General features: G+C 35.4%; 3 protein-coding genes across 3 annotated transcripts; 1 reads left to right on the plus strand and 2 right to left on the minus strand.

Moving 5' to 3' along the window:
- Positions 1–572: 572 nt before the first annotated feature.
- On the minus strand, positions 573–12769 carry LOC144437764 (solute carrier family 66 member 2-like). Its single transcript, XM_078126785.1, has 5 exons — positions 12373–12769; positions 9293–9511; positions 8043–8176; positions 1673–1889; positions 573–1208 (listed from the first exon to the last, which is right to left on the minus strand). Exons 2-5 carry the CDS (start codon positions 9496–9498, stop codon positions 1043–1045), a joined length of 723 nt encoding a protein of 240 aa, XP_077982911.1. The 5' UTR covers positions 9499–9511; positions 12373–12769; the 3' UTR covers positions 573–1042.
- A 1211-nt stretch (positions 12770–13980) lies between these two features.
- On the plus strand, positions 13981–18468 carry LOC144438249 (mitochondrial import inner membrane translocase subunit Tim21-like). Its single transcript, XM_078127298.1, has 6 exons — positions 13981–14258; positions 15481–15543; positions 16141–16238; positions 16502–16575; positions 17214–17313; positions 18275–18468. Exons 1-6 carry the CDS (start codon positions 13991–13993, stop codon positions 18362–18364), a joined length of 693 nt encoding a protein of 230 aa, XP_077983424.1. The 5' UTR covers positions 13981–13990; the 3' UTR covers positions 18365–18468.
- A 1893-nt stretch (positions 18469–20361) lies between these two features.
- LOC144437582 (transmembrane protein 231-like) lies at positions 20362–26758 on the minus strand. Its single transcript, XM_078126549.1, has 7 exons — positions 26620–26758; positions 25768–25934; positions 25107–25235; positions 24319–24462; positions 23737–23818; positions 23230–23335; positions 20362–22667 (listed from the first exon to the last, which is right to left on the minus strand). The coding sequence occupies exons 1-7, from the start codon at positions 26756–26758 to the stop codon at positions 22505–22507; spliced, it is 930 nt and encodes a 309-aa protein (XP_077982675.1). The 3' UTR covers positions 20362–22504.
- Between the last annotated feature and the right edge of the window lie 169 nt (positions 26759–26927).

A 26927-nucleotide genomic window follows, 5' to 3' on the forward strand; every position in this document is an offset into this window, starting at 1 on the left:
GTGACATTTAGTTATCAGAAAACAATTTGTCATCTAACAGTTGATGGTTTTAATTACATCAACTAGACATACGCATGTATGTGTGTATGTATGTATGTATGTATGTATGTATGTATGTATGTATGTATGTATGTATGTATGTATGTATGTATGTATGTATGTGTATGTGTGTGTGTGTGTGTGTGCGTGCGTGCGTGCATGCATGCATGCATGCATGCATGCATGCATGCATGTATGTATGTATGTATGTATGTATGTATGTATGTATGTATGTATGTATGTATGTATGTATGTATGTATGTATGTATTTATGTATGTATGTATGTATGTATGTGTGTGTGTATGTATGTATGTATGTATGTATGTATGTATGTATGTATGTATGTATGTATGTATGTATGTATGTATGTATGTGTGTATGTATGTATGTATGTATGTATGTATGTATGTATGTATGTATGTATGTATGTATGTATTTATATATGTATGTATGTATGTATGTATGTATGTATGTATGTATGTATGTATTTATATATGTATGTAGAGCTGAAAACTTCTACAGAGAAAACACTGTATTCTTATTGCCTACACTGTATCTAAAAGACTTTTTTGCAAAAGATACGTTGTTTGGCCACATTTAAAAAGTCAGCGTTTGGCTCCCTACACGGTGAGTATTTACTCATATTCTTTGTTGAATATGAGCTTGTATGTATACTCTATTCATACTAAAACAAAAAAGAAACAAAATGGTCCAATGGGTGCTGAATAACCCACAGATTTATGGAATGAATTCATAGTTTCCTTATATGGTAAATAACTTGTTATGTTCCAGACATCAAATGGAATTCTTCCTTGAATGATATGATGTATTCATGTAATACATGGTCAAGGGCCTTGTAGCATAGTCAATGCTATACATGGTCCAGGGCCTTGAAGCAGCATCAAAATGTCATACTTGGTCAAGGTGTGTTATACATGGTCCAGGGCTATTAGCAGCATCAGTGTCATTGTGGTGCCCCTAGACCAGTTTCTTTGGTGCAAGTCAGGCTGGCTTTTTTCCTCTGTAGAACCATACTTGATAGAGAATGGCCAGGTCTATAGTAACCTGCAGGGCACCACATATTGTGAACTGAATGGGAGCATTATTAATAATGAAGTAACCCGTCTTAAAAGTATCCCCTGATAACCAAAATAGCACCATTTTCACACTGAAATAAACAAAACAAAACAAAACAACATCAGATTTAATAAGATTATTAAGGTCTAGTTCATTGATTTTAGAGACAGTCAACTTCAACTGTTCACCACGGCTCTTCATGACCCCACTAATGTAATAGCTATCATAAAGTAATGAAAAGTCTTCAGGTCAAAAGCAGAAAATGTTAAAGGAAAGTCCAGTCAGATTTATTTCTGCCTTTAGTACACTTTATCAACTTACTGGTACATATGATTTTGGCTGATAAAATAGCACCTTGGTGACATACTCAACTTTGAAATCTTGTAAAGAAGCTCTACTGTATAAGTGTTCTGTCTGTTGGGGGATTTCCTGCAAGTGTTTATGGGAAAACAGTGCAGGAGTGACAGCACATTTAGCACAATCTATTTGTCTTATGGTATATGTCATGGTGAAATCCAAAGGAATCATGGGAAGACATAGACACAATCAACTTACCTCATACCAATAGTAGACTTATTTTGAAAGTTTTTATAGAACTGGGGAGCACCCAGCATTGCTTCTGTGAAGACGGCCATGAAGCCAAGAGCCTCTACATAGATTGTGAAGTCTATTAACAGAATCGTTATTGCACCACAAAATGCTGTGAAGAGTAACATAAAGAGAACGTAGTCGGAGTAGTGATTCCACTTCCAGAAATATCGGCCATCAAAATCTGCAAATCAATCAAACAGATATTTCTGTCAACTCAATAAAAAGTATATATTTACAATACTGTATACATCTGCTGACACTTTTATATAAAATTTGAATTAAATGAACCTGTTTTTAGTCACGACAAACTCAGTAATGTTGTAATCCAAATATAGAATCAATCCGTTGTATGACATTGCTGAGTCTGCCAAGACAATGAACAGGTTAGGTTATTGATTTATATTGATTAAAGACACCGATTTTAAAACTCAATTTTTTTAATGATTGAAAATTTTATTTGGCAAAAACTATTGCACTGATTACAGAAAATGGAACTTAAAATAAAAATGACATTTGATATGCAGATATCAGCAGGCAATATAATATATTGCTTATGACATAGCTCCTCCACCATAAACAAAATAATTGACATGCAGGTGTGTCAGTGAAGCCATGCACATACCATGTGGGTACTACCTATGAAGCCATGCAAATATCATGTGGATGTATTAATGAAGCCATGCATATGTCACGTGTATGAATCAATAAAAGCCAAGCACATACCATGTGGATAGTTTAATGAAGCCAAGCACATACCATGCGGATACTTTGATGGTGCCATGTACATATACACCATGCAAACAAGTTGGACACTGATGTGATCATGATTGCTTTCTTGCATAGCACACACATTATTACTGCTTAAGGCTGCCATAAACTTTCAAAACAGGGTGGCAATACTGATGGAATTGGTGGACTTGTTTTTTACTGGGTCATTTCAAGTTCAGAATGAAAGAAACTATTTAGTTACATTGACTTTACAAGAAGGTGTCAATCTTTTGAGACTAGAAATGGGACTTATATTTAAAGGCCAATGATTCGATCCCTGGTCGTCACATTAGTACTTTAAAGTGGTGGCAAACGGATTATTTATATTAGTCACATATGTGTGGTCATTTGTTTGTTCAAGACAAACTTTTCCTAGACAATGTTTTTTTTTCTCACCCAATTTTAGTCCTAACCCGCATGTGCATTTAACCATTCCTCAAAACAGTTCAACTTCTTCTGAAGCTTCAATCGAATAATGGCTTGTCTAACATAATATCACCAACATCCGTAAAAAGTATACACTGTTGATATCAAAACCATCAGTGACAGATATCTAACAGGGAACATTTTGTTAATAAAGAAGACATACTTTACAATTTGATCACAACTTTTTGATAAAGCCACCTTATTTTAAGAAATTGGTACTTAGGAATGAAGGCAATCTATAGAATGTGAATTACTTTAGGGAAATCATCTGCTTATTAAACAATGCATCAACTGAGTGCTGAAATTTGGCTCTTCCAATGCTACCAACACCTACAAGATAACTCCTCACATTGCTAGCCACCATATTAACCCAGAACCTGAACACAGATTTAGCAAACTATGTTATATCAAGTCTAAAGGTGAATGAACAGACAGACAGACTGTAAGGCTGATGGACAGACAGACAAACAGACCGACAGACAGACAGCCAGACCCACAGACAGACAGACATTTGAGTTACATGAGCCCCTCAAACACAAGGTAGTAGACATAGCTGATTACAGTTAAAGCCCAAGACATTCTCATGCCAGACAGAGACAGGCAGACACATACAAAGACAGATTTTATTTAATTCACATGACGCTACAGAGTTATCTTTGGTGAGTGATTGTTGAATTTGGGTGATTCAATTTGAACACATAGCAGTAATTGCATCACTAAACAGGTTTACTCCCAGGATTGTACTGGTACAGGAAGCATGTCTGGTCTTCACTGAATTTGTCAAAAAAACAACTCAATGTCTTTTTCTGAATCAAGAAGATGCAGAAATCCATGATATCCTCAGGCACCATCAATGACATTGACTGACAGTGACAAAAGACAGTATTAACAAAGACAGGTGATGTCAAAATCTTTGAACAGGAGAATAAACATCAATAAGAGGATGCATGAACCACATCGAACTCTTCAAATTCAAATAAAGGAATGCAATTTGTACCACAGACAGTTGAGAGAACGGGGTCTTTGGTGTAAAACATTCTCATCCATAAATAACATTTCAAACACAACAAAACACATTTTAGAAATGATATTATCTGTGTCAAACACATGGCTAATTTTAAAAGTTTATTTAAAGTTTCAAGTTGATTTATTTTTGAAAGCGCCTTTTCTATTTATTAATATTCGAAAGCGCTGTACATACAATAGATTTAAAAGCATGGTAAAACAATCAAACAAATAGGGAGCTAACAAACAACAAACTGGTTACAATAATTATAAAAATGCTAAAATGACAACTTAGTATAAAAGACATGTAGTAATACATCAATACAGTTTATAATATTGTTTAAACAGATGTGTTTTTAAGTTCACCTTTAAAAAGTTCAACATCAGTGATCAGCTTTAGTTCTCCAGGAATTGAGTTCCATAGCTGCAAATGGCAAGCGCTCTGTTCATTTTTAGGTTCAGAAGGCTTAGTTAGCCATTCAGAAGACAATGATATAAGTAATGAGGCAACTAAGCCATCGATCATTTTGAGAGCTCTTGAAGGCTACTGAAGCCTGAGTGAGCTATGAAGGCTTGCTTTGACTGTGTTTACCTTCATGTGGATCACTGTACCTGTCAAGTCAGCCACTGAATGCTAAGAGGTGTCTGTACTAAACAAATATATCCACATGAAGTTACGTCATTTTTGCATAGACCCTCCACCCAGGGCCTATGATTTATGGCACTCCTTCATACATCAATCCATACTCTGTTCATTCATGTAAACCATCCTCCCTATAAGGATTATTAATTACTACTCAAGTCACCCCCCCCCCCATAGGGATTATTATCATTCAATTCACCCCCCCCCCCCATAGGGATTATTAATTACTACTCAACCCCCCACCCCACGAACCACTAAATGCACAATCCAATTCCTTCAGCATTTGCCACCCCTCCCCCAGAGTGCTGAACACCTTAAATCTATGCAGGTATTAAAGTTTTATCAAAGTGCTCTATCGTGGGTGTATTATACAACATTCTCTTCATATTAAGTAATACATACCGGGGGAATGATGGGGAACTACAGGGGGGTCATTGTCAGTCATGCCGTGTTCACTCTTATCGTCAACTTTTCGAAGCCGAGAAGCGCTGTTATCATCATGCACATGTGCATGATGGGAAGAAGATGTGTCTGTGATGATAGTCAAGAAGGAGTATAAAAGACAAGAAAGAGAGAGAGAAACAAAGACATGCAAGTCACAACCAGAATATTCATAGTTGTTACACGGATACAGTAACTATAGCAACTAAATGTGCACATGATATGGTAGACAACATGACATGAGCGCAACAGGTCATGTTACCATGGAAATGTTCTGATCTTATGATGAAGACTCATCTGTGCAGATTAATAGTTACAAATGAACTAAAACGTTGTACTGCACCAAAATAGTTGATAAATCCTAACTTTCAACCTGTCCTCAGATTATGTTCTTGAGGAATGTAAGTTGCACATGTAAAAATCCCTGAAATCTAAGGTTATCTATCAACATTTTTTTATTTGTTGTTGAAAACTATATACAACATTTCAAGGACAACATTTGAAGGTAAACAGGTCACCATTTAATTTCCATAAATAAATCACCATTACAAATTACGTACCATGATAATTTTTATTTATATTTTGCACCTTAAACTGTTTCTAATTTCAGCTTTCAAGGCACTGACCACAAGGCACATGTGGGTTGTGAATACACTTATCTATATAATTGATTTTACATATTGTATTATACTCCTATAAATCTTGCTTGCTGGACTGGTATTTTTATTACTGAGTTATCAATTTGGGGGTGACAATAATATAATATACTTATTTTTGCTGTACATGGTGTATAAAATACTTAGTCTATTAATCTTGTGCCATTGGTGTGATTACGAATGGAAAATAGGTGCTTAGATTGTAAAATATGTTGTGTCACTCAGCCCTCATTGCCCTTGCTTTTACACCATACGAGAGGCTGGCCTATGAGTGAGGGCGCCCTCTTTTGCCACAGACTAGCACAAGCTGAGCAGATGTTGAATCTTATCATTCTCAGATTATTATTATGTTCTGCACATTTTGCAAGTTACAGTTCTCTTTCTTATTGCCTGTAAACCAGACATTGTATACCTGTCAACTGCAAACAGCTCGTCTACAAAATAATACAATTCTGGAAGTTACTGGGAAGATCGAGTACACATCACTTGACCACTGGGTGCAGCAATTTACTGATATAACACAATGCTTTTTAATTACAACAAGTACAATGACACAAGTAAATTATTTCACAAAACAGAAACACTAAATCTATGTGGCAAAAAATATGGCTGTTGCAGAATACTGGTACATATTTTGACGTACAAATGAAATGGTGTTATGAATGCTTTCTCCTTTCCTTTTACATGAGGGGATTGGGCTGACGTGCAACAACTTGAGAACTTTAGTGATTTGCAACACCAAGATGAGTGAAAGTGCTCCACATACAGATTTGTAAAACAAGTAAATTCTTGTTTCTGTGCATGACATTTTACTTATAAAGATTGCTGGAGCGTTCATACAAATCTGAAAAAAAAGGCCTTGACAATACTAGTGCATGACTTGTACATATAAAACTTGCCTGAAATCCAGTGGTTGGGATTTTGCTCTCGCTTTTCCCCTATCACGCCTAGAGTTTTGCTAATTTTGCTACATCTAATTTTAGATTTAAATATACGACCTTTATAGCAAAATGCTAGGCGTGGTAGGGGAAAAGCGAAGCAAAATCACACATGACCTGATTTTATGCTAATATAAAACAGACCTTTAAAAAGAGCAAAGACACTAAATCTCAATGTCAGTATGTGTATCAGGACATTTGATTCATGACACAAACAGAGAAGTAAACAAAACTGCAACACTGCAGGTGATCTCGACATGTAGCTGTCACAGTGACCTATGATACTCATAACTCACACTTTAAATTGTGACACAAACTGTATTACTTTAAGCCTGTCAGTGACTGAGTTGTGTGTACATAGCTAGGGCATGCCAACTAGGTCAGTGACTGAGTTGTGTGTACATAGCTAGGGTATGTCATCTAGGTCAGTGACTGAGTTGTGTGTACATAGCTAGGGTATGTCAATTAGGTCAGTGACTGAGTTGTGTGTACATAGCTAGGGTATGTCAACTAGATCAGTGACTGAGTTGTGTGTACATAGCTAGCCTAGGGTATGTCAACTAGATCATGTCAGTGACTGAGTTGTGAGTACATAGCTAGGGTATGTCAATTAGGTCAGTCACTGAGTTATGTGTACATAGCTAGGGTATGTCAACTAGATCATGTCAGTGACTGAGTTGTGTGTACATAGCTAGGGTATGTCAACTAAGTCAGTGACTGAGTTGTGTGTACATAGCTAGGGTATGTCAACTAGATCAGTGACTGAGTTGTGTGTACATAGCTAGGGTATGTCAACTAGGTCAGTGACTGAGTTGTGTGTACATAGCTAGGCATGTCAACCAGATCAGTGACTGAGTTGTGTGTACATAGCTAGGGCATGTCAACTAGGTCAGTCACTGAGATGTGAGTACATAGCTAGGGTATGTCAACTAGGTCAGTGACTGAGTTGTGTGTACATAGCTAGGTATGTCAACTAGGCCAGTGACTGAGTTATGTGTACATAGCTAAGGTATGTCAACTAGGTCAGTGACTGAGTTGTGAGTACATAGCTAGGGTATGTCAACTAGGTCAGTGACTGAGTTGTGTGTACATAGCTAGGGTATGTCAACTAGGTCAGTGACTGAGTTGTGTGTACATAGCTAGGCATGTCAACTAGGTCAGTGACTTAACTGTGTGTACATAGCTAGGGTATGTCAACTAGGCCAGTGACTTAACTGTGTGTACATAGCTATAGTATGTCAATTAGGCCGGTGAAAAAGTCATGAAAACATACATACTATGTGAACCAAGCTGGTGACTTAATAACTTGACTAAAAAGCTCAGATGTACGTATCAACCTGCCCAGTTACTTAACTCTATTAAAGTGTACACGTATAATGCAAATGGTTGACCATTGTGTAGTTTCTTACAAATTTGTACAAGTAGTGCAATTAGATTAGTGAATTAATTTGACTTACCTAAAAACGCCCTCCTCTTTGAGGTAATATCTGAAAGTGCTTTGACCTTTGTACAGAGATGAAGCATGATCATCATAGTGACAATCATAATAATACTTTGTGCTAAAAGAGGCAATTCATAGTGTCTACCAAACCTGTAACAAAAATAAGTATTCCTGGTTATCCAACCCAATCATTCTTCATCATTTATTACAAATCAAATCAGAATAAACTACTGGGTACATACCAACAATTAGTTATACCAATCTTTTTATGAAAAAGGAACGAAAGATAAAGCAGGATCCAAAGGACATATTTCCACTATCTTATAAATCTGCAGTAAATGAGTACAGAAATGGTTTGAATTGCGTACTAGCTTTGCTCCTCTATGGGCTTATTTTCAATAAGTTTCATACATTTACATTCTTGCAAGCCGGAGTACAATCTGCTGATGCAACGAAAAATAATCCCTCTGCATGGGGGTGTCTCATTTTATGCATGTAAATCCCATAGAAATAACACTAGCCGAAAGATCAGTAATACACTCTACCACATTTCCAGTTAGTGTTATTCCTCTGGGCTTCATGCACAGACTATTATGAGATTCACAATAGATATCAGTCATTACTACAATTTACGAATCAATGCATTACTTAATCTTAATGGGAGACATATGCATGTGTAGTATTGGAAATGAACTAGGAACCTAAATCATCCTCATTAATCAAAATTTCCAGCTGTTGTATTGCAAATTTTAATTAACCTTACATAAGCACCATGTGGTGAAAATTAATCAGATAAATTCTTCGCTATTATATTGTGTTATTAGATACAGTCTCGCACATCTTATAAACACAACTCACTGTATACTCATTAATCCTCTTGCTCACAGCTTGTACTTAGTTGTGTACAAGCAAATACCTCCTGTCTATATGGAGAAAGAGGATTAAAGAAATACAGAAATTGATGGTAGGGAATATTCATTTTGTTTTGTATACTGTACACACACACACACACACACACACACACACACACACACACACACACACACACACACACACACACACACACATACACACACACACACACACACACACACACACACACACACAGAACAGTGTCATCATTGGAGATGATGCAAATGAGGGTTATGCTAGGAGTCTAACTCCTAGCCCTGATCTGATGCTAACCCGAACCCCCTAACTTGAATACAATGTATTATCTATTGTAGTACAGTAAGTCCACTGTTCTACATTTTTCTCTGTACTCACCAAAAGAAAATCCTGAGAGTATTAGCAACCAAGAGTGCCAGACATACGTATGTAGAAAATCCATCAGCGTTTTCTGTTTTCTTGATATCTCTGTATTGTGGGATGTACGGTACAACTCCACCAAATATCATACAACCAGATGCTATCCATGATAGTATCTGTACTATGTCTGCTTTAGGTATCAAACTTTGCAACTCAAAGTCCATTTTTAAAAATTATCTGTAAAATGATAAATCAAACACATACATTAGTCAGAATGGTCTGGGTGCCAAAGTGGGTATTGAGTCATCTAAAAGGCATCTTCAGATTCAAATTCAATGGAAAGCCTCTAGACAGGATCATCAGAATCTGAATTACTACCCACTCAATACTAGAATAGGGGAAATTATATGACGGTTCACACAGTTAAAAACACAAGACAGAATACATAGAATAAATACTCCCCAAATGTTTCAACTTACCATAGACCCTCCACCAACGTGGTGACGTGGTGGAGGGTCTATGAACTTACTAATTCTTAATCTGAATTTTATGGCGAATAAATATGATGGCCATTCAGTTAAACTATTGTGAAGTTACAATTTCAGTATTAGGACACAGGCTACTACCAGGCAATCCAGAGCATAAAACAAGGACTATATTAAGACTTAATTTATGAGTGAAACCTTAATCTAAGTTATGTAACATTAAATCTTTGTAATATATCAAAGCCCCTCCACTATGAATATATTAATGCATTCCTGCTATTGTTCATAATGTAGAGAAGGATGGGTTACACTTTCTATTATTGCCCTGCATATTATTACAAAGGTTAACAAAGAATGTTCCTACATGCACCTTTTAAAATTTGTCAATATAATATAGATTCAACATTGATAACACTTATTTACTGTGCAAATGTTAAGGTACATGAAAAAAGTAACAGAGTAGCAATTAGGATGTGTCTGGTGCACTTTAATTTGGTGGACAATGGGAAGTTAAAAATTAATTTAGCTTTATTAACTGAAGACACGTTTGTGTACAATTTTCTCTTTGGGCCTGTAGCCTTATTGTTCTGAAATAAATTGATGAAATACTCATCCAATCATTTGCCGATTGCGATTCACCTCGTTCCAATTTCAACTCGTCCCATTTCAACTCGCCCCATTTTTAACTCGTCCTATTTTCAACTCGCCCCAACAACACTAGGAAATGTTTATAAATCTAAACGATACATGGATTCGAAGTACAGAGGCCGAAAAATTTACATGATTTTACCTACGTAGCCAGTTGAAGCGTAGCAAATCTAACATTTCCTAGCAGAAAGTACGTGTGGGTTTTGGCTAAGTGTTTGCTAGATCTAGAACTTATACTAGCACAACAACTTTCCCCAGTCATGAAATATCACTTTTCACACTTTTAGGACTTAATGTTTACAACCCAAATAAGAAATATTAGTGACTGACACGCTTACGACTTCCGCGCGTACGGGTTTTGGAGACGTGTCTCCTCCCCCTATTTAGCGCAACTAAGTATTGTAGTATGTGTTTACAGAGCTAGTGTTATTTCATTAGTGGAATACGAGATACCAAAGACCATCCAAACTGAGTACTAGTAGCTTCGATTTCATATATGCACAGGTAAATTATATTGTAAAGAGTTGGGGTGAGTTGAAAATGGGGCGAGTAGAAATTGGGGCGAGTTGAAAATTGGACGAGTTGAGTGGGATGAGTTGAAATGGGATGAGTTGAAATTGGGATGAGTTGATCCGTCACCTCATTTGCCCTCCCCTCCCCTCCCCATTAGTTATATTTAAATGTTTTCAACACTCATTGTTTCCAAGCACTTAAAAATCTACTTTATGAAAACAATGTGTGTGTTGTCTACATACAAAATGTACAAGCTGTTAGCACTGATAAGTTACAGCCACTGGGACAATAAGAAATTAGACACAAATTGCTAAAATACTCATCCAATCCCAATTAATAGTTAACATTTGATGTTTTCAAAGCTCATATGGTATATCTAAGCACTCTCAATCTACTTCGAAGTGATCAACAGGATTGGAATGAAGCTGATGTTACTAGAGTAGATGTAGACACCAAATGTGCTACTGTCAAAACTTCCATGCTCACTGGTTGATCAAGACCAGTGGTATGCCCATGGAGGGCAGGATGTATTGGGGGGGGGGGGGGGGGGGGGGGCTTTGTGTGAAATCCAGCACCAAAATACATCAATACAGTATATGTTTTGATGATCATATAATTGATCTTTTTAATTCTCAGCCTGTATTACTCACAGTTTTTGAAGTTTTACTTAATATATTTTTTGTATCTATTACCCTCTCACATTTTATCTCCTTTCATTTTATATATTTGTGCTTTTGTAACCTTCTGTAACCTTTCTTAATCAAGAATTAGTACATATTTATTTAAATATAAATATACAACAATAATGATATCAAAATGGAGCAAAGTGGCAACAATCTATTTGAATACTTGTAAGGCCGAGGGGTAGTGATATACATGTATGATGTGTAATTAGATGACATGGCTAAGTAATGCCATTGATTCAATACATGGTGTAGTAGTAAAACGTCACCATTGACAACAGGTTGTCACTGGGTGTATAAACAGATTTACAACGATGGCACAGACTAGGAAAACATTTCTTCCATATCTGTGATGATGGACAGTAGTGATTGGTTAATCTAATAACATACCTGTGTGTCTAGCGGGAGTAATATTTGGAATATTATCTATAATTCCATCGTTATTTTGAAGTGTACTTAGAAAATTTCATACTATTTCATACGTGGTAACCACACTACCCGTACAAATAAATCAAGCTTCATTATCCATAATCCATATGTATTGTAACAGCTTCTTTACAACCTGTGTGACTTCTACAATACAAGTATTTCTCACAATATTATCATAAGTGGTTTAAAGAGTTTTGTCCAAAGTGAAAAAATGCGCTACTCTCATTTTATGTTTTAACATGGAGGGTCTATGATTACACACATTATTGTAATAAGTGATACGGCTGAATGAACAAAACCCGGAAGTAAACCATGCATCGATTCAAAATACCGCACTTACCCAACACGTCAAATAAATTATTTCCTGAGTTAAAAATGAAAGTCAAACATCTACTAGTAGACGAAGAAGTTGTTTAGCATAAAAAGCTCCTCTTAAAATTGGGCATGATGCGGCAAAGGGAACTGGATCGCGAGATTGATTGAACGATACGTTCGATCTGTAACTACTTCAAACAGCGGCATGCAGCAGCGTACGGCCTTCTCTGGGTCTCTTCGCTTCGGTTCGACAGTCTTTCATGAGTTGTACAATACGTCGTGAATTTGAACAAATGACGATCTAGAACTTATCCCGGGATATCCAGCAATAATATATGCCACATCTATACTGTTCAAACGGTTCCGAAATGAAATATATTCAAGAACTTTACAAGGGAACTTTTGGCCACGCTGTGCGTGCTTACGTGTCTACGCTTGCTTGTCCAGCTGCGTACTCGTGACGTCATTTCCTACTGCAGACGACGTTCAGGTTCAAAGTTCACATACACACAAACGACAGCCTTGCCTGGCATGCATGGTCATTGGTATATTGTGGATGCTTGTTTATATTCAACCTCTGTATGCAACATTGGAAAGAAGAGGCCTACAATAACTGTAAGATTTAACTGAAAGTTTGAAACGTACTATTGCAAAATTTAATTTTTCATTGTTAGGATGTAGTTTAGTAACACTGTCAAATGATATAGACTCAGGATTGTTAAAATACCTGTGCTAGAGTACAGAGTGCTCAATACATTTTTCTGTAGGGTGGTTTAAATAACACATTATCAAGTAAGATACTGAGGTGTTCTTACACTGTGTTTCATGCTGTTGCAATGATCAGCGTTGATCTGGTGCCTGATGATTGCAACAGTATGAAAGTGTAATGACTCCTCAGTATCTTGTTTAATATTGTGTTAAGCATACATATATATATATTTTGGTTAGAACTGTATGGTTCATGATATTATTTATATATAGAAACTCAGTGTTAAGTTATATATATATATATATATATATATATATATATATATATATATATATATATATATATATATATATATATATATATATATATATATATATATATATATAATATAATATATATTATGTTTCACATCTAGAGCCGTTGATCTTTTGCTATTGAAATGTAGAGTATCGAGATATATTGACCAAAGCCAGCAAAGGTGTATTGAGACAATGTCTTGATTGTACTGTTAACCACCTTGTGCCAAATGTAATTTAGTATATTTTCAAGTATAGTACTCGCCTATGTTATGTATAGTTGTGTGTATGTACTATATAGTATATGTTACTATGTGTGGCATATATAATATATGCATCATGATCATGCCCTAAATTATAGATATATACATATATATTATAGTTATACAATTTACTTATATAGGTAATGAATACGTATATGTTATGTGTATATTTATATACACACACACGCACACACACACACACACACACACACACACTGTGTATATAACTTTTTCTATGATATGCTACACAGTATAATGTACCTTTGATATTTTGCTAACTGTCTCTGTAATTTATTATAGTGCTTTTCATTTGTATTTGCATCTTTTTAGTGCTGAGTGGATTAGCTGCGCTGTTTTCAGTTTGTGGTGGTCACCATGCAGTCATTACCAGCATGTCGACTTCAGCAGCTGGCCAAACTTTGTAATGGCAGAGTCTCAGTGGTAAACAGATTGTCATGTAGTATTCATACTGTCAGCCAAAGATCAGAGATTTGTGGACCAATTTATGTATTCCAAGAAAACAAAGTTTATTGTCAGTATGCACAATGCAGGCAGTTTTCCTCCCAGAATCAGGATGACAGGAGAAACATTGTGAAAAGTGATCGACAGTCTCAGGATAGTCAGATATCAACTGCCAGGAAAGGTAAATAGATATACCTAGTGCTATACCAAAAAGGAAAGTCCAGTCAAACTTATTTCTGTCTTCACTATACTTATTTATGATATACACTTTTATTATGATATTTTTAGTGATAAAATAGCACTTTGGTAACTTTAATACTCAACTTTGTAATCATATAAAGGAGCCCTACTGCACTTGACATGTGTTCGACCAATTTGAGCATTTCCTGCAATGGTTTATGGGTAAACCTGTGGCCATGACATCACATTTACCATAATCTGTTTGTCCTGATACTTTTCATATTTAAATTAACAGAGGTATATTGCTTGGAATTTGTTTGTATTTTCTTCTTCTTTGTATCTGAATCTGGCTTTCTCTTGGTTTTGTACTATCATTTTCCAAAGGGAAAAAAAAGGAATACAAATTCAAAAGGCCAGGATTAAACTTTAGGTGGTATTTTAGCATGACCTTTCCACATGAGGTTAGAGTTCATACAACAAGGTTACTTTGTAAATTTTGGTTCAAAAGATCAAGTGACAAACACAGATCACAAACAAATTTTTGACAAAGTAACTTGAACTCTGATAATGTTAGTTGAGTTCATAGACAATTAGCCTTTGGGGGAATGTGTTGAAAATTTGACTTGCAATGTACATTATAAGAATAAATTGCATATATTTGGGTATTAGTTCACAGAAGTGTCAGTTTTATAGCAAAAACTGATTATTGCCTACAGATTGAAACTGAACAATGTATTGATGACGTCTGAAATGGTGTTGTGATGTCAGTTCAGCTTTATGGTGACATCTGTTGGCTTTAATCAGTTGAAATATGTTACTTTTATTCTGATTTTTATTAATATTTGATATTTATTATCCTTTCTAGCAACACATGCATGTATAAGCCTTTTAGATTGTACATGCAAATTACCTGTGACAAATTTATACAGGGATTCCTGTCAGAAACTGTAACATTTGTCCATGAGTATCAGAGAGTCAAGTGTTACAGGACATTCCTCTGTGGGATATTTTTTTCTATAGATACAACCTTCAAATTAATTGTGACATTTTTGATACTGGTATTAAAATGGAGTTATTTCGTTCGATAAATTCTTTCCAATCATATATTATTTTCCCAGAACTGTAGCTGTTCCAAGGGGTTTAGAAATAACTCACTGTGGCAAAAAGCAGACAAATTCATAATCACATACTAAAAGAGTTCATTCCCTTTTTTCCATTGCTAGTTGCTGAGACTGGCAAGACAGCTTCCTATCTAGGTATTATATTGGTCGGAGTTGGTGTTACAGGTAGGTTATATATAATGTTAAACTGCATAGTAAATGTCAACTAAAGGTAGATGATAAACTTTGACATTACAGCTGATGATTGTATGAGTAAACTGGAACATACAGCGTATGTGCACATCATAATATATTGGATGTGAAGTGAACTTACAGCTGCTGTTGCTTTGTATTTGTTCATGATTCACAAATTGGATTTCAATTATGACATGACACATGCTGAAATTGTACAAGTGAACTTTGTTCATTCCTAAATATAATTATGAATTATGAATGTCATGTCCATTCATCAATCCATTCACTCTCTCTCTCTCTCTCTCTCTCTCTCTCTCTCTCTCTCTCTCTCTCTCTCTCTCTCTCTCTCTCTCTCTCTCTCTCTCGCTCTCGCTCTCTAAGCTCTCTCTAGTTCACACACACACGATCACACACACACACGCATGCACACACATGCGCATTCACACACACACATGCACACACGCACACACACACACACACTACACCACACACACCCCCAAATACATACATGAGACTTTCTTGATTTTTATTCAGCCTCTATTGTTTCATATCATTCTATATATTTCTATATTTTTTTATCTGTAAAAGGTCTGATGTTCTTTACCATTGGCAAGGAGTTGTTTTCATCTAATAGTCCCAATACTATCTATACTAATGCCCTGAAACTATGCAAGTCTGATGACAGGGTAAGTGTCACTTCATTTATATCATGTTACCAGTACTTTCCATTATGCTCCAAGTCAAGCAACTTAGGTAAAGGCCTGTGTCGGATTTGGATAAAAATTTTGGATTAAAAGTTGATATTATTGATGTTGTTGGAATAACATTATAGTAAATTTCAATATGAAATGAAAGCAAACACCAGACCAAAGAATTACAGACAGTGCACTGCCAGAAATATTTCAAGCATGGAAATTTAAACATTGTAGAGATATGGTAATTTTGACAGGTTGTTGATGCAATTGGTGAACCAATCAAAGGCTATGGTGAAACCACAAGAAGAGGATGGAGAAAACATGTCAGGTATGAACTATGACAACAACTGATTGGTTGGTTTGGTTGGTTGGTTTGTTTGTTTGTTTGTTTGGTTGGTTGGTTGGTTGGTTGGTTGGTTGGTTGGTTGGTTGGTTGGTTGGTTGGTTGGTTGGTTTGGTTGGTTGGTGTGGTTGGTTTGTTGGTTGGTTGTTTGGGTTGGTTGGTTGGTTTGGTTGGTTGGTTGGTTGGTTGGTTTGGTTGGTTGGTTGGTTGGTTGGTTTGGTTGGTTGGTTGGTTGGTTGGTTGGTTGGTTGGTTGGTTGGTTGATAATGGATGGATGGATGGAGGGATGGATGGATGGATAGATAGATTTGTACACATGATCTACAGACATGAGAAGTTCATTCTTTAATTCTTGCAGGGATAACATACAATTATCATATATTTTCCTACATTCTATCACCTTTCATATCTTCTCCAATTGAATGTGTAACCTTGTGTACGAATGTTTCTATTCTCTCTTTTCTCTTTACCAAATAGTATTTTTCATTGGCCAAGTCTTATAGACCTGATGAATGAAATAACAAATACCATTGACTGTTCTTCTTTGACTTTTAGCAGATCAATTTGTAGAAAGAGGTATTAAACAAGAAAAAAAGTGAAAGTGAATTCTTCTTTGTTTTCAGTCATTTGGAATATGAAAAAGAAGGTTACATGTATTTGAGAATGAAATTCTATATTCAAGGACGTTATAGGAAAGGAACAGTAAATTTGGAAATGAAAAAGGTAAATATGATCGTAAATTTTATAGAATTTAGATTGCAGATAAGTATTACATATTCACTGTGTGTCACAACGTTGATATACCATTCTGTCCCCTGCATTGTCAATACATATACCTACTGCATGTTACCTTGGTCTGTAAGGTATGCTGTGTTAGGGCGCCCTCACAAATCAGCCAAGTCCTTTCACGAAATTGAGGATGGAGTGACAGAACGTATGTATCATTACAGTCTAGCTAGAGGGTCAAAATGCAACAAGACAGGTCATTCATGTCAGGTAGTATACTAATGCATGTGTAGTGAGTACATGTACAGCTGGAGTCATTTTGTTGACTAAAAAATGATTTTTATTTTCATGACGTGCATAGTTGATAAAATTCTGTTTTCATGTATGAATGAGAGATTTGTGGTGTTATGTGGATGACAACATCTGTGTTTATGACTCATCAAAATATAATCCTTAGGGATATACAATCAGTTCTTTGTTATTGACAGGACAGTAAAACAACAATGACAAAAAAAAAAGACCATTAACCGATGACATGGTTGAACCTATGGTGATGTAAGGTCAAGCCAACAATGTCAACATGGTATTATACCATACGAACGCCAAGTTGTACACATTTGAAATATGAAATTCATACTCTGGTCATTCTACATCATAGCACACGTCTACATAAGGAATACTATGGTGCTCAAAATATGAGGGGAAAATATTTAAAATCACCATTGTTTTCCTTGATTTTTCATAAATTAAGCTCACCTAGGTATATGATTATTCTTCAATGTATTTCTTCATTTATTTGGAAATGTTCATGATACAGGGTTGTGGTCTGATGAGTATACTATAGTGACAATTGTATAGGTCATACATAATTTCCTTGGCCGAGCAAAGCACAGTAATGGAGTTAATATTTAACCAACTTTCTTTTTTCAAAATATCTTTCCTGTTCCTCTTTTCACAGAATGATTCTGGAGTCTATGAATACAGATATCTATTTGTTGACCTTGATGGTTATCCTCAACTTACTATAGTAATCCATGACAAGAGATGAAGACAAAAACTCACATTGACATCTTCTCAGCGACAAAGTCTTGCATTTTTGAATCGTGTATATTTCAAGCTCAATGTAAAAATACTTTCTGTATTTCTTCAATTTCAAAGCTCAGTGTAAACTGCTTTTTTCAAAGCTCAATGTCAAATGTTTTGTGGGTCTCTTGAAGTTCAATTTCAGAAAAGCAAATTTGATCACACACCTGTTTTTATTTTTCTTCATATCTTATTGTAGGTATAGTTGTAAACACTAAGTGATGGTTGTGAGCAGGGTTTAGAAATATATCATAAGGCGTAAAAAAAAAAATTGTTTGGTTCCAGTTACTCGACTTGGATATGATACTATAGTATATTGCTGAAATTGGTCTTTACCCTGGCGGAGTGTTTTGTTGTGGATTATACAAATCACAGGAAAGTTAAATTCAAGATATAGAGTGTTTGTACAGTGGAATGTTTATCTAAGGCTTCTACATTAAAAAGAAAAATCTGCAAATATTTTTCAGTAAAATTACTTTTGAGATACTTGAAATCTGTCTCTTAGAGAGCCAGTCTTTTGACTACATATAGTACAGGTATGTATTTTACATAATGATGTCAACACAATTTTTGAATAAAACATAATACAAACATATCATCCTATATATAGTATATGTATATGTATATGTATATGTCTATGTCTATGTATATGGTATATCATATGTCTATGTATGTCTATGTATATGTCTATAGCTATGTCTATGTATATGTATATGGTTTCCTACAAGGGACAAATGATGTTATGCAAACACCACTACTTTATTTTAGCACTGACTAAAAACATAAAAGGATGTGTGAAGTTGTGTCACAGGAAGAGTTCAATTGTTTAGATAGCTGCCAAATCAACTAACAAGTAAGGACTTAAAATCTGTAAAGTACCCTTATTAGTACCAGCAGTGAAATCAGATACACCAAGGTGTGAAGTTTGAAAACATGATTTAAATACCAGCAGTGAAATCAGATACACCAAGGTGTGAAGTTTGAAAACATGATTTAGATACCAGCAGTGAAATCAGATACACCAAGGTGTGAAGTTTGAAAACATGACTTAGATGTGTCGTTAGAAATTTGTCCTGTTTTCATACTTGATAACTACACATATTGCCATTGCTTATCAGGTATCACAGTTTGTATTGTATGGCAATACTGAAATACTTACAATATTGAAAACATACTGTAGCCAACACAAAATTACAGTATTTCTGATACCACAGGAAAAAACAATGTACATTGGGCTTCAGACCATGCACAAACTATTAGGTGTACATCTTTTTAAATACAAAATACGAGATATTTTTTGGTCATTCTATGTCACAACATGTGTCTATGGCATTTGTTCTGCAGTCCTCAAAAACATTCAGAATTTGCCATTATTGTGCCCATGCCAGACTGTAAGATATGCCTTGTCGTTCAGCCCTTTCGGTCTTCAATGTCTTTACCTGGCTTATAGGTGTGGCACAACACATTGTACTATACAGACTAAAATTAAGCATGCATAGGTATTAAATTCTATCAATCGCCCAATACTTTTTCTTCATTACATCAGAAAATACTTGTAAAGTTGTCCTTGAGGAGTGACAGCAGTAAGGTTGAAAAGAGTGTGTTACATAGGGGTATAAATAACACCAGCATGCAAAGAGATAGTCTAGAGGCTATCTGTGGCTTCAACTTCAAAGTCACAGTTAACCTCTAGACTAGTAAAGAGATAGTCTAGATGCTATCGGTGGGTTCAAAGCCACGGCTAATCTCTAGACTAGCAAAGATATAGCCCAGAGGCTATCTGTGGGTTCTAAGCCACGGCTAACCTCAAGACTAGTAAAGAGATAGTCTAGAGGCTATCTGTGGCTTCAACTTCACAGCTAACCTCTAGACAAGCAAAGAAATGACAAGACACTATATTCAGCTATTTACATTTGTCTTTATTTATCAATTGTCAAATTCAGCAAAAGTGATTAACTCATTTAAATAATTTGTTTCTATCTTATAAAGGTTTTACGAAAAAATACAGTACACTTGTAAAAAAACTTCTCAAATATATATATACATACCGGTAATATTAAATCATATGTACTGATTTGAAGAAGCGTTTCAGACATTTTTCAATATCTTCATTCATTAAATCTTTATTACATTTTTTATAATTTCATCATTTTATGAAAATTTGAAAAGAAGAACTATGAACATAAATAACACATTATTCCTATGCAACTATCTTGGGATAATTGCATTATGTGAAATATCAGCTTGGGCTCAGAGTAGCTGTATGACAAGGCTGGTAACAGCAATGACACTACATATCGGTAACCCACGCTGTGAAATACAGTGTATGTAGCATAGAGTATCACAGCGCCACCATCAACTACATTTTACATAGCCCTTTTTGGCGCAACTACTACAAGTGATATGCTAATTCCCCAAAACATAACTTTAAGAATATGAAAAAGATGTTATCAAGCCATGAGAAGGCCTCGATAGTTAGTACTGCTTTTCAACATTCTGGCAAATCAGAGCTGATATTTCTTCCACGACACTGCGAAATAACGAGCGTCTTGGATGGTGCCGTAAAAGAGGCTGTGGTTTATGACAACGCTTTTCCATTGATCAGACCATGACAATTCATTGTGTCAGTGTGGTAAGGTTGTATCTGCTATGCAATTGTATAGGCAGATATGACCTTACTGCACTGATGCAATGAATTATTAAGTATACAGATAAACTATACATGCTAAACTGTACATAGGATAAGATACATACCAGCAAAAATGTTGTTTATGAGTCTTTAAATACATTAGATATGTAATCTTACATTTACATTACCAGAGCAAAATCTCAAAAAAACGTTCATTTTCATTAGAATATCATACAAAAGGAAATCCAGATTAAAATATACTTCATTGACCAATCAATTTCAAATCAAGGTACCATAATTTACGTAGTTGGCATTTACAGCATTTTCACGAGTGATACAAATTAATTTTCTAGCATATAATTCTTGCAGTTTTACTAGAAATCTACATGGCTTGCATCAAAATATCATTTTACATTCAATATTCAGTCACCAAAACGACCATAATCATTTCGCTGGCCATGGTAGATAATAAAATTACAAATGTTGAGTTCGTAAGATACAATGTGTTGTGTCACCCTTACCCTCTCAGCCATCAATGGCCAAAGAGAGCAAAACAACACAATATATCTTACAATCTACTACAAAATCTATATGTAACTATCAAATAACTACTGTAAAGTTAGTTAGTGTTAAGTACATGTACATGTTAGTTGAAACATGGAAGTATAATCTACATGTTATATTTCCATACTTCGAAGGATTCTGACAACTCCAGTGAATCCTGTCAAAGGTGTAATGCTTTTTACATGATGTGTCAGTCTGTCTGGTCATCTTTACTGTGATAATATGGACGGTTTTTACAAATTCAACAACTTACTTTGTGATATTTGGACATGCTCTTCAAAAATACTTGTTAGAATGATCATGTTTTTGTTGCTGTTGGTGGCTTGTTTGACTTGATTTGCATATACATTTGTATATTCTAGACAGTATGTCACTCACAGGTAACTTGTACCTTCGTAAGAGTTTACATAATTATACAATGCAAATAAGACAACATAATTACTTTAAAATGACCAAACAGGCTGTAATGAAGAATGATTTGCAGCTTTTGCATATAATGACTGTGATACAAAGTACATGAAGAGTAGATCTGCAGAGCAATGAATTCTTATCATTTCAATTCCTATTACCTGAAATAGTATTTTACTCTCAAGGGATATCAAAGAAATTTTAATCATTTTATTTTTTGGTCAACACGATTGCACATGTGCTACACATGCATTACTATAATATGCATGCATCTTATCTTCTTGTTCTGTTCTAGCATGAGGTAAAATGCTATTGCAGGTAATGAGAATAAGTTGACCTTCTTGTTCTATTTTGACCCTCTAGCATGAGGTAAAATACTATTGCAGGTATTGAGAACTGTACATGACATTGCAATTTGTAAAATGTCTCTGAAATAGAATGTGAAATGTTGTCTTTCTAGTTTGATGTGATCCATGACGTTGACATATTTCATTTTCTCGCTGATCACTCATTATGAGTTTTGTAGGGTCTCTCGGTTGAAGCCAGCACGATCTGATTCTGGAAGACAAATGTCTTGATTCTTTCGAACAGAAACACAAAGATGAGTAGAATAGCCAAGTACTGTACCCAGCCCCATTTGATAAGTTGCCAGAAACCTGTATAGTATCTGAAGACAGGAGTTAAGGCAAAACACTGTGGTGCTGAAAGTCAATATATCAGTAATTAATTAATACATAAAACTTTCCATTTACTAAATATTGCGAGTGTTGAAAGACATCAAAATATCAACTGTAAATAATTATTATTTTACTGAGATTTTGGAAATCATGTCAAAGATGAAAAAAATGGGTACTAATGAGCCAACAGTTCTTCAGCACTGAAGCATTGAGAGTGTAATTCTAGTAAAATGCCTTGGGCCATCATGCCAATATAGTATCCTAAACAAAGGCACACAAAATGGTGAAATTTGAAACTCGTATGATTCAGGAGATAGTATTCAAAAATAACGTAGCAAATGGCTCTGTGGCACTTGTACTACACATTCCTCAACCATGTAATTATCTACTACATTTAAACACATGAAAACATCCTTCTCAAATGAATTCTCATGCACCTACCATCATACCTCAATCTCAAATGATTACCAATTATGAGATAGAAGGAAATCCCTCCTTATGTGACATAAATAGTACAGTTGACAACACTTGGGATTTAACTTTAAAGGATACTGTATGGTCTCCTCTGGGTATCTGAGGGTAGCTTCTATATAGAATGGTTTACCAGCAGCTCTACCACTTACCCACACTGGGTACACATTCTCATAGGTAGTACTCACTACAGAATAAACACAAGTAGGAAAGTTTGATCATGTTACTCTGGAGGCTGCTAAATTATCTATGTAGAAGGAACAGAATGGGCCTCCCCAAGTTAAAATAGGTGAGTAGCTCTCAGAGAATACAAACTACTTCTACATCTATACTGTGTAAACATCCAAAAGGGATTATCATCACACAGGCATTACATATAGATAGTTATTTATCGACAATACTTTTGTAAGGGCACTATGTAGTTCTCACTCCCCATTCCTATGTCTGTCAGTTAGCCAGCCAGTCTGTCTGTCTGTCTGTCTTTGTGTCAGCCAGTCTCTCTCTTTCCTTCCTTCTGTCTGTCAACTTTCCAATCCTTTCTTAATCCAACCTTATTCCATGATTCTTACACCATTATTCCATTCTTACCATTTCTGTCCAAGTAATCCTTGAATATTTTGGTGAATTCATAATCTGCAGCATAAATGCTTTCACCATCAATGACAGGATACTGTAAGATATCAAATAGTAAGAGTATGACTACTATACTACTACTGTAAGGATTTACATTTTACAGACCCCCCAGATAACACACACATGTTGACTGTCATTGCTATAGGCTGTTGGTTTGTACCAATCCCTGCTACAATAATCACATTCGTTTTTGAATACCATTGCTATACGACAAAAATTCACAAAGCTAAGAGATGTAATTATTACATCAGAAAGTATCAATTATCTTTTTTATACTTGATTATTCTTTCAATGCTAGCCACTGTTCTCCCAAGAAGTCCAGTGAGGGCTGACCCTCATAGTTTCAATATAAATGCATGGGGATACCAGAGTGCCACAGAGTGTTCAACTGAGTCAAACTTCAGACCAGCATAGTCTGCATAGATGAAGTCAAACTGAATGGCACTCTTCTTACTGTTCACAGTATCAAATACTACAAGGACACAGCAGTAGGCATTATACGTATGTCAGATACTCATACTATATGTTTATACTTACATCAAATGTATCATCTCTTCCCCTGTGATTCAGTGGAAAGTTCTGTTTGAAATTCAATTGCCCATCAACAGTTAACTGAGCACCCGGTCTTGGTGAGTTGTAACTAATATAGGCCATGCTTTCCATGATTAGACTTGAAAATCTCTGGGAAAAAAGATACAAATAGAAATCACTTTCTCTCATTCTTGTACTTCACATATATTGCTCTTGCCAATCATATATTTTAAATTGGCTTATCAGTCTCATATAATCATATAACAAGTCTTCATCTTCATTGAAGACAGAGTCTCCACATTTCAACTTACTAATGTGAATTTTATGATGAATAAATATGGCAGCCCATAGTTGTATTTCAAAGTAAATCCAATTATGCCAAATGTATAGATGTGTATCCATCCATGTTGCTAGTAGAATTGATTGAAAAATTTGTGTTAGACCCAATAGGAATGTTATTTATCAGAGCTATTTATTACAGCTTGGGAGAAATGAAATCATGAACACACGGGAAGTATTTACATCTTTCAATCATTGAAATGATGTTTCGCATTTCATAAATTAGTCTGAAAGACCCAGTAGTTAGCCCGCTTATGTAAACACTCACTATCCAAGTATACACAAGCAGAAACAATGCCTGGGTCTTTCAGGCTAGTGATAAATGAAACCAATGTATTTATGTTGTGAAATCTCTGTGAACTGCATAGCCATGCATTACATGTAAAAAGTAAAAGATCTCTCAATTCATTGGGTTGAGTTTTTCATTTAAACAAAAGAATGTGTACATTACTTACATGAAGTTTATATTCAAATATCAATAGTAGATGGACAGAGTAGACATCTTCACTATCTAACATTGGTGTTTCTATGGCGATCTCTAACTTATCTGCTTTACCATCTCTGTTTTCGTCTTTCTCTCTAGACTGTAAGAAACAGAATAACTTGAGTCATCCAGCAGACATAGTTTGAAATGTGTGACAATCTTGTGAGACAGTGACTATTGCAAAGTACTGACTTCAGTCATAAGAAATGTGTTGCAGCAACTGTTTCTTTTGTACTGACATTACAATGTCCTGAGAAATTGGACAGAAGTAAGGTAGTGTCGAGAAATAATGGTACCAATATTATTGCTAGGTTTAGCTATTGCTATTTTTGTCAAGATATAACATTAAGGAGATTTGTTTGAACAGTTCCAAAAGTATTGATGTTGAACATGTGTGTGTGTGTTAGTGTGTGTGTGTGTGTGTGTGTGTGTGTGTGTGTGTGTGTGTGTGTACACCATTGTTCAGAAAGTGAAAGACTTGCTTAGTGTATACTAAATGTTATGTTTGATGTGGAATCATGTGCTAGATGTACACTTTCTGTAAGAGAGATACTGTTTTCAATTATACATTATGAATGAGATGACTGAATAACGGAAAAAAGAGACTTGTCTTCATAAATAGTTGAACAAACCTTCACAATTGGTACTCTAAGTTTTTCTTGTTTCAACATATTATAATTATGATAAGTACTCCATGTATGGTATTCTGTAGCTGTGGCTCCTTCTAGTACCATCAATAATTGATGTTTGTAATGGATGTCACCTTGCTCTCTATAGATGTTATATTTCATCCAGAAACCTGCAATATGTAGATATTTTGTGGTATAACTGAAATTTTTTCTGGGTCAACAAATAGTTGAAAGATAGTTAATTCTCAAGAGTTCTCTTTGTGTGCAGTCATGCACAAGTGTCAATTCGTGGATGTATTGGAATAAAATAATGGTGTAATTAGCGATAAAGAACATTCAGAAAACTGCATTGGTAGGAGGATGTTTATTTTGTACTCGGATACCCATAATGATAGACAGACTCTTACAAGTGTGTAGTGAGTGAGAGGCAGGTGGACTGTGATTGGAAGATTTCCTTGCAGTTCTCTCCATGTTTGCATACTGATAACTGCAGATCCAGATATTGCATGGGACTGGGTGCAATATTCAGTGAAATTTTGTTCGTTCTTGATACTCTGCAAATTAGTTGCCATAGTGATGGGGTTGCTTGATACAATGTCAGCTGCTGTTTGGAGGAGATAATTGCGCTTTTAAAATGTCGCATCTGCATCTGGCATACTGTCATTGAGCATTGGATATATGCAGCTACCCTACCTAAGGTTGATAACGATGAAATGGGGATAAATGTAACTTCTAAAGTACACACATAACACAATACTAGTATTACTATTAGTATTACCATACATAGCACTGCAATGGATAATGGAGGTAGAACGACTGACAAGTAAGAATCGTGAAATTAAACACTTTACCCACCTTCACTTGTGTACGCTACAAGAAAGGGCGCTATTATTGTTAGTGCAATCACAATGACCATAAATATTGAAGCTTTTGTGCAGATACTGGTCTTATACCTGACCACAACGGGGTGGTTGTACACTTCGTACACAGCCATTTTGATTTTCGACCCAAAACATTTCGCCTCGTTCCAGCTAATATTTGTTGATGTTCAATATCATAGGTTTTTTGTAAATAAAATAGAGAAATGCCTTCAATTATGTTTTTCATCTCTGTATAAGTATAAAAAACTATCAAGGATATAAGAATGGAAAATAATATCGATA

The sequence above is a fragment of the Glandiceps talaboti genome, chromosome 7 (assembly GCF_964340395.1).
Source record: "Glandiceps talaboti chromosome 7, keGlaTala1.1, whole genome shotgun sequence".
Lineage (NCBI taxonomy): Eukaryota > Metazoa > Hemichordata > Enteropneusta > Spengelidae > Glandiceps > Glandiceps talaboti.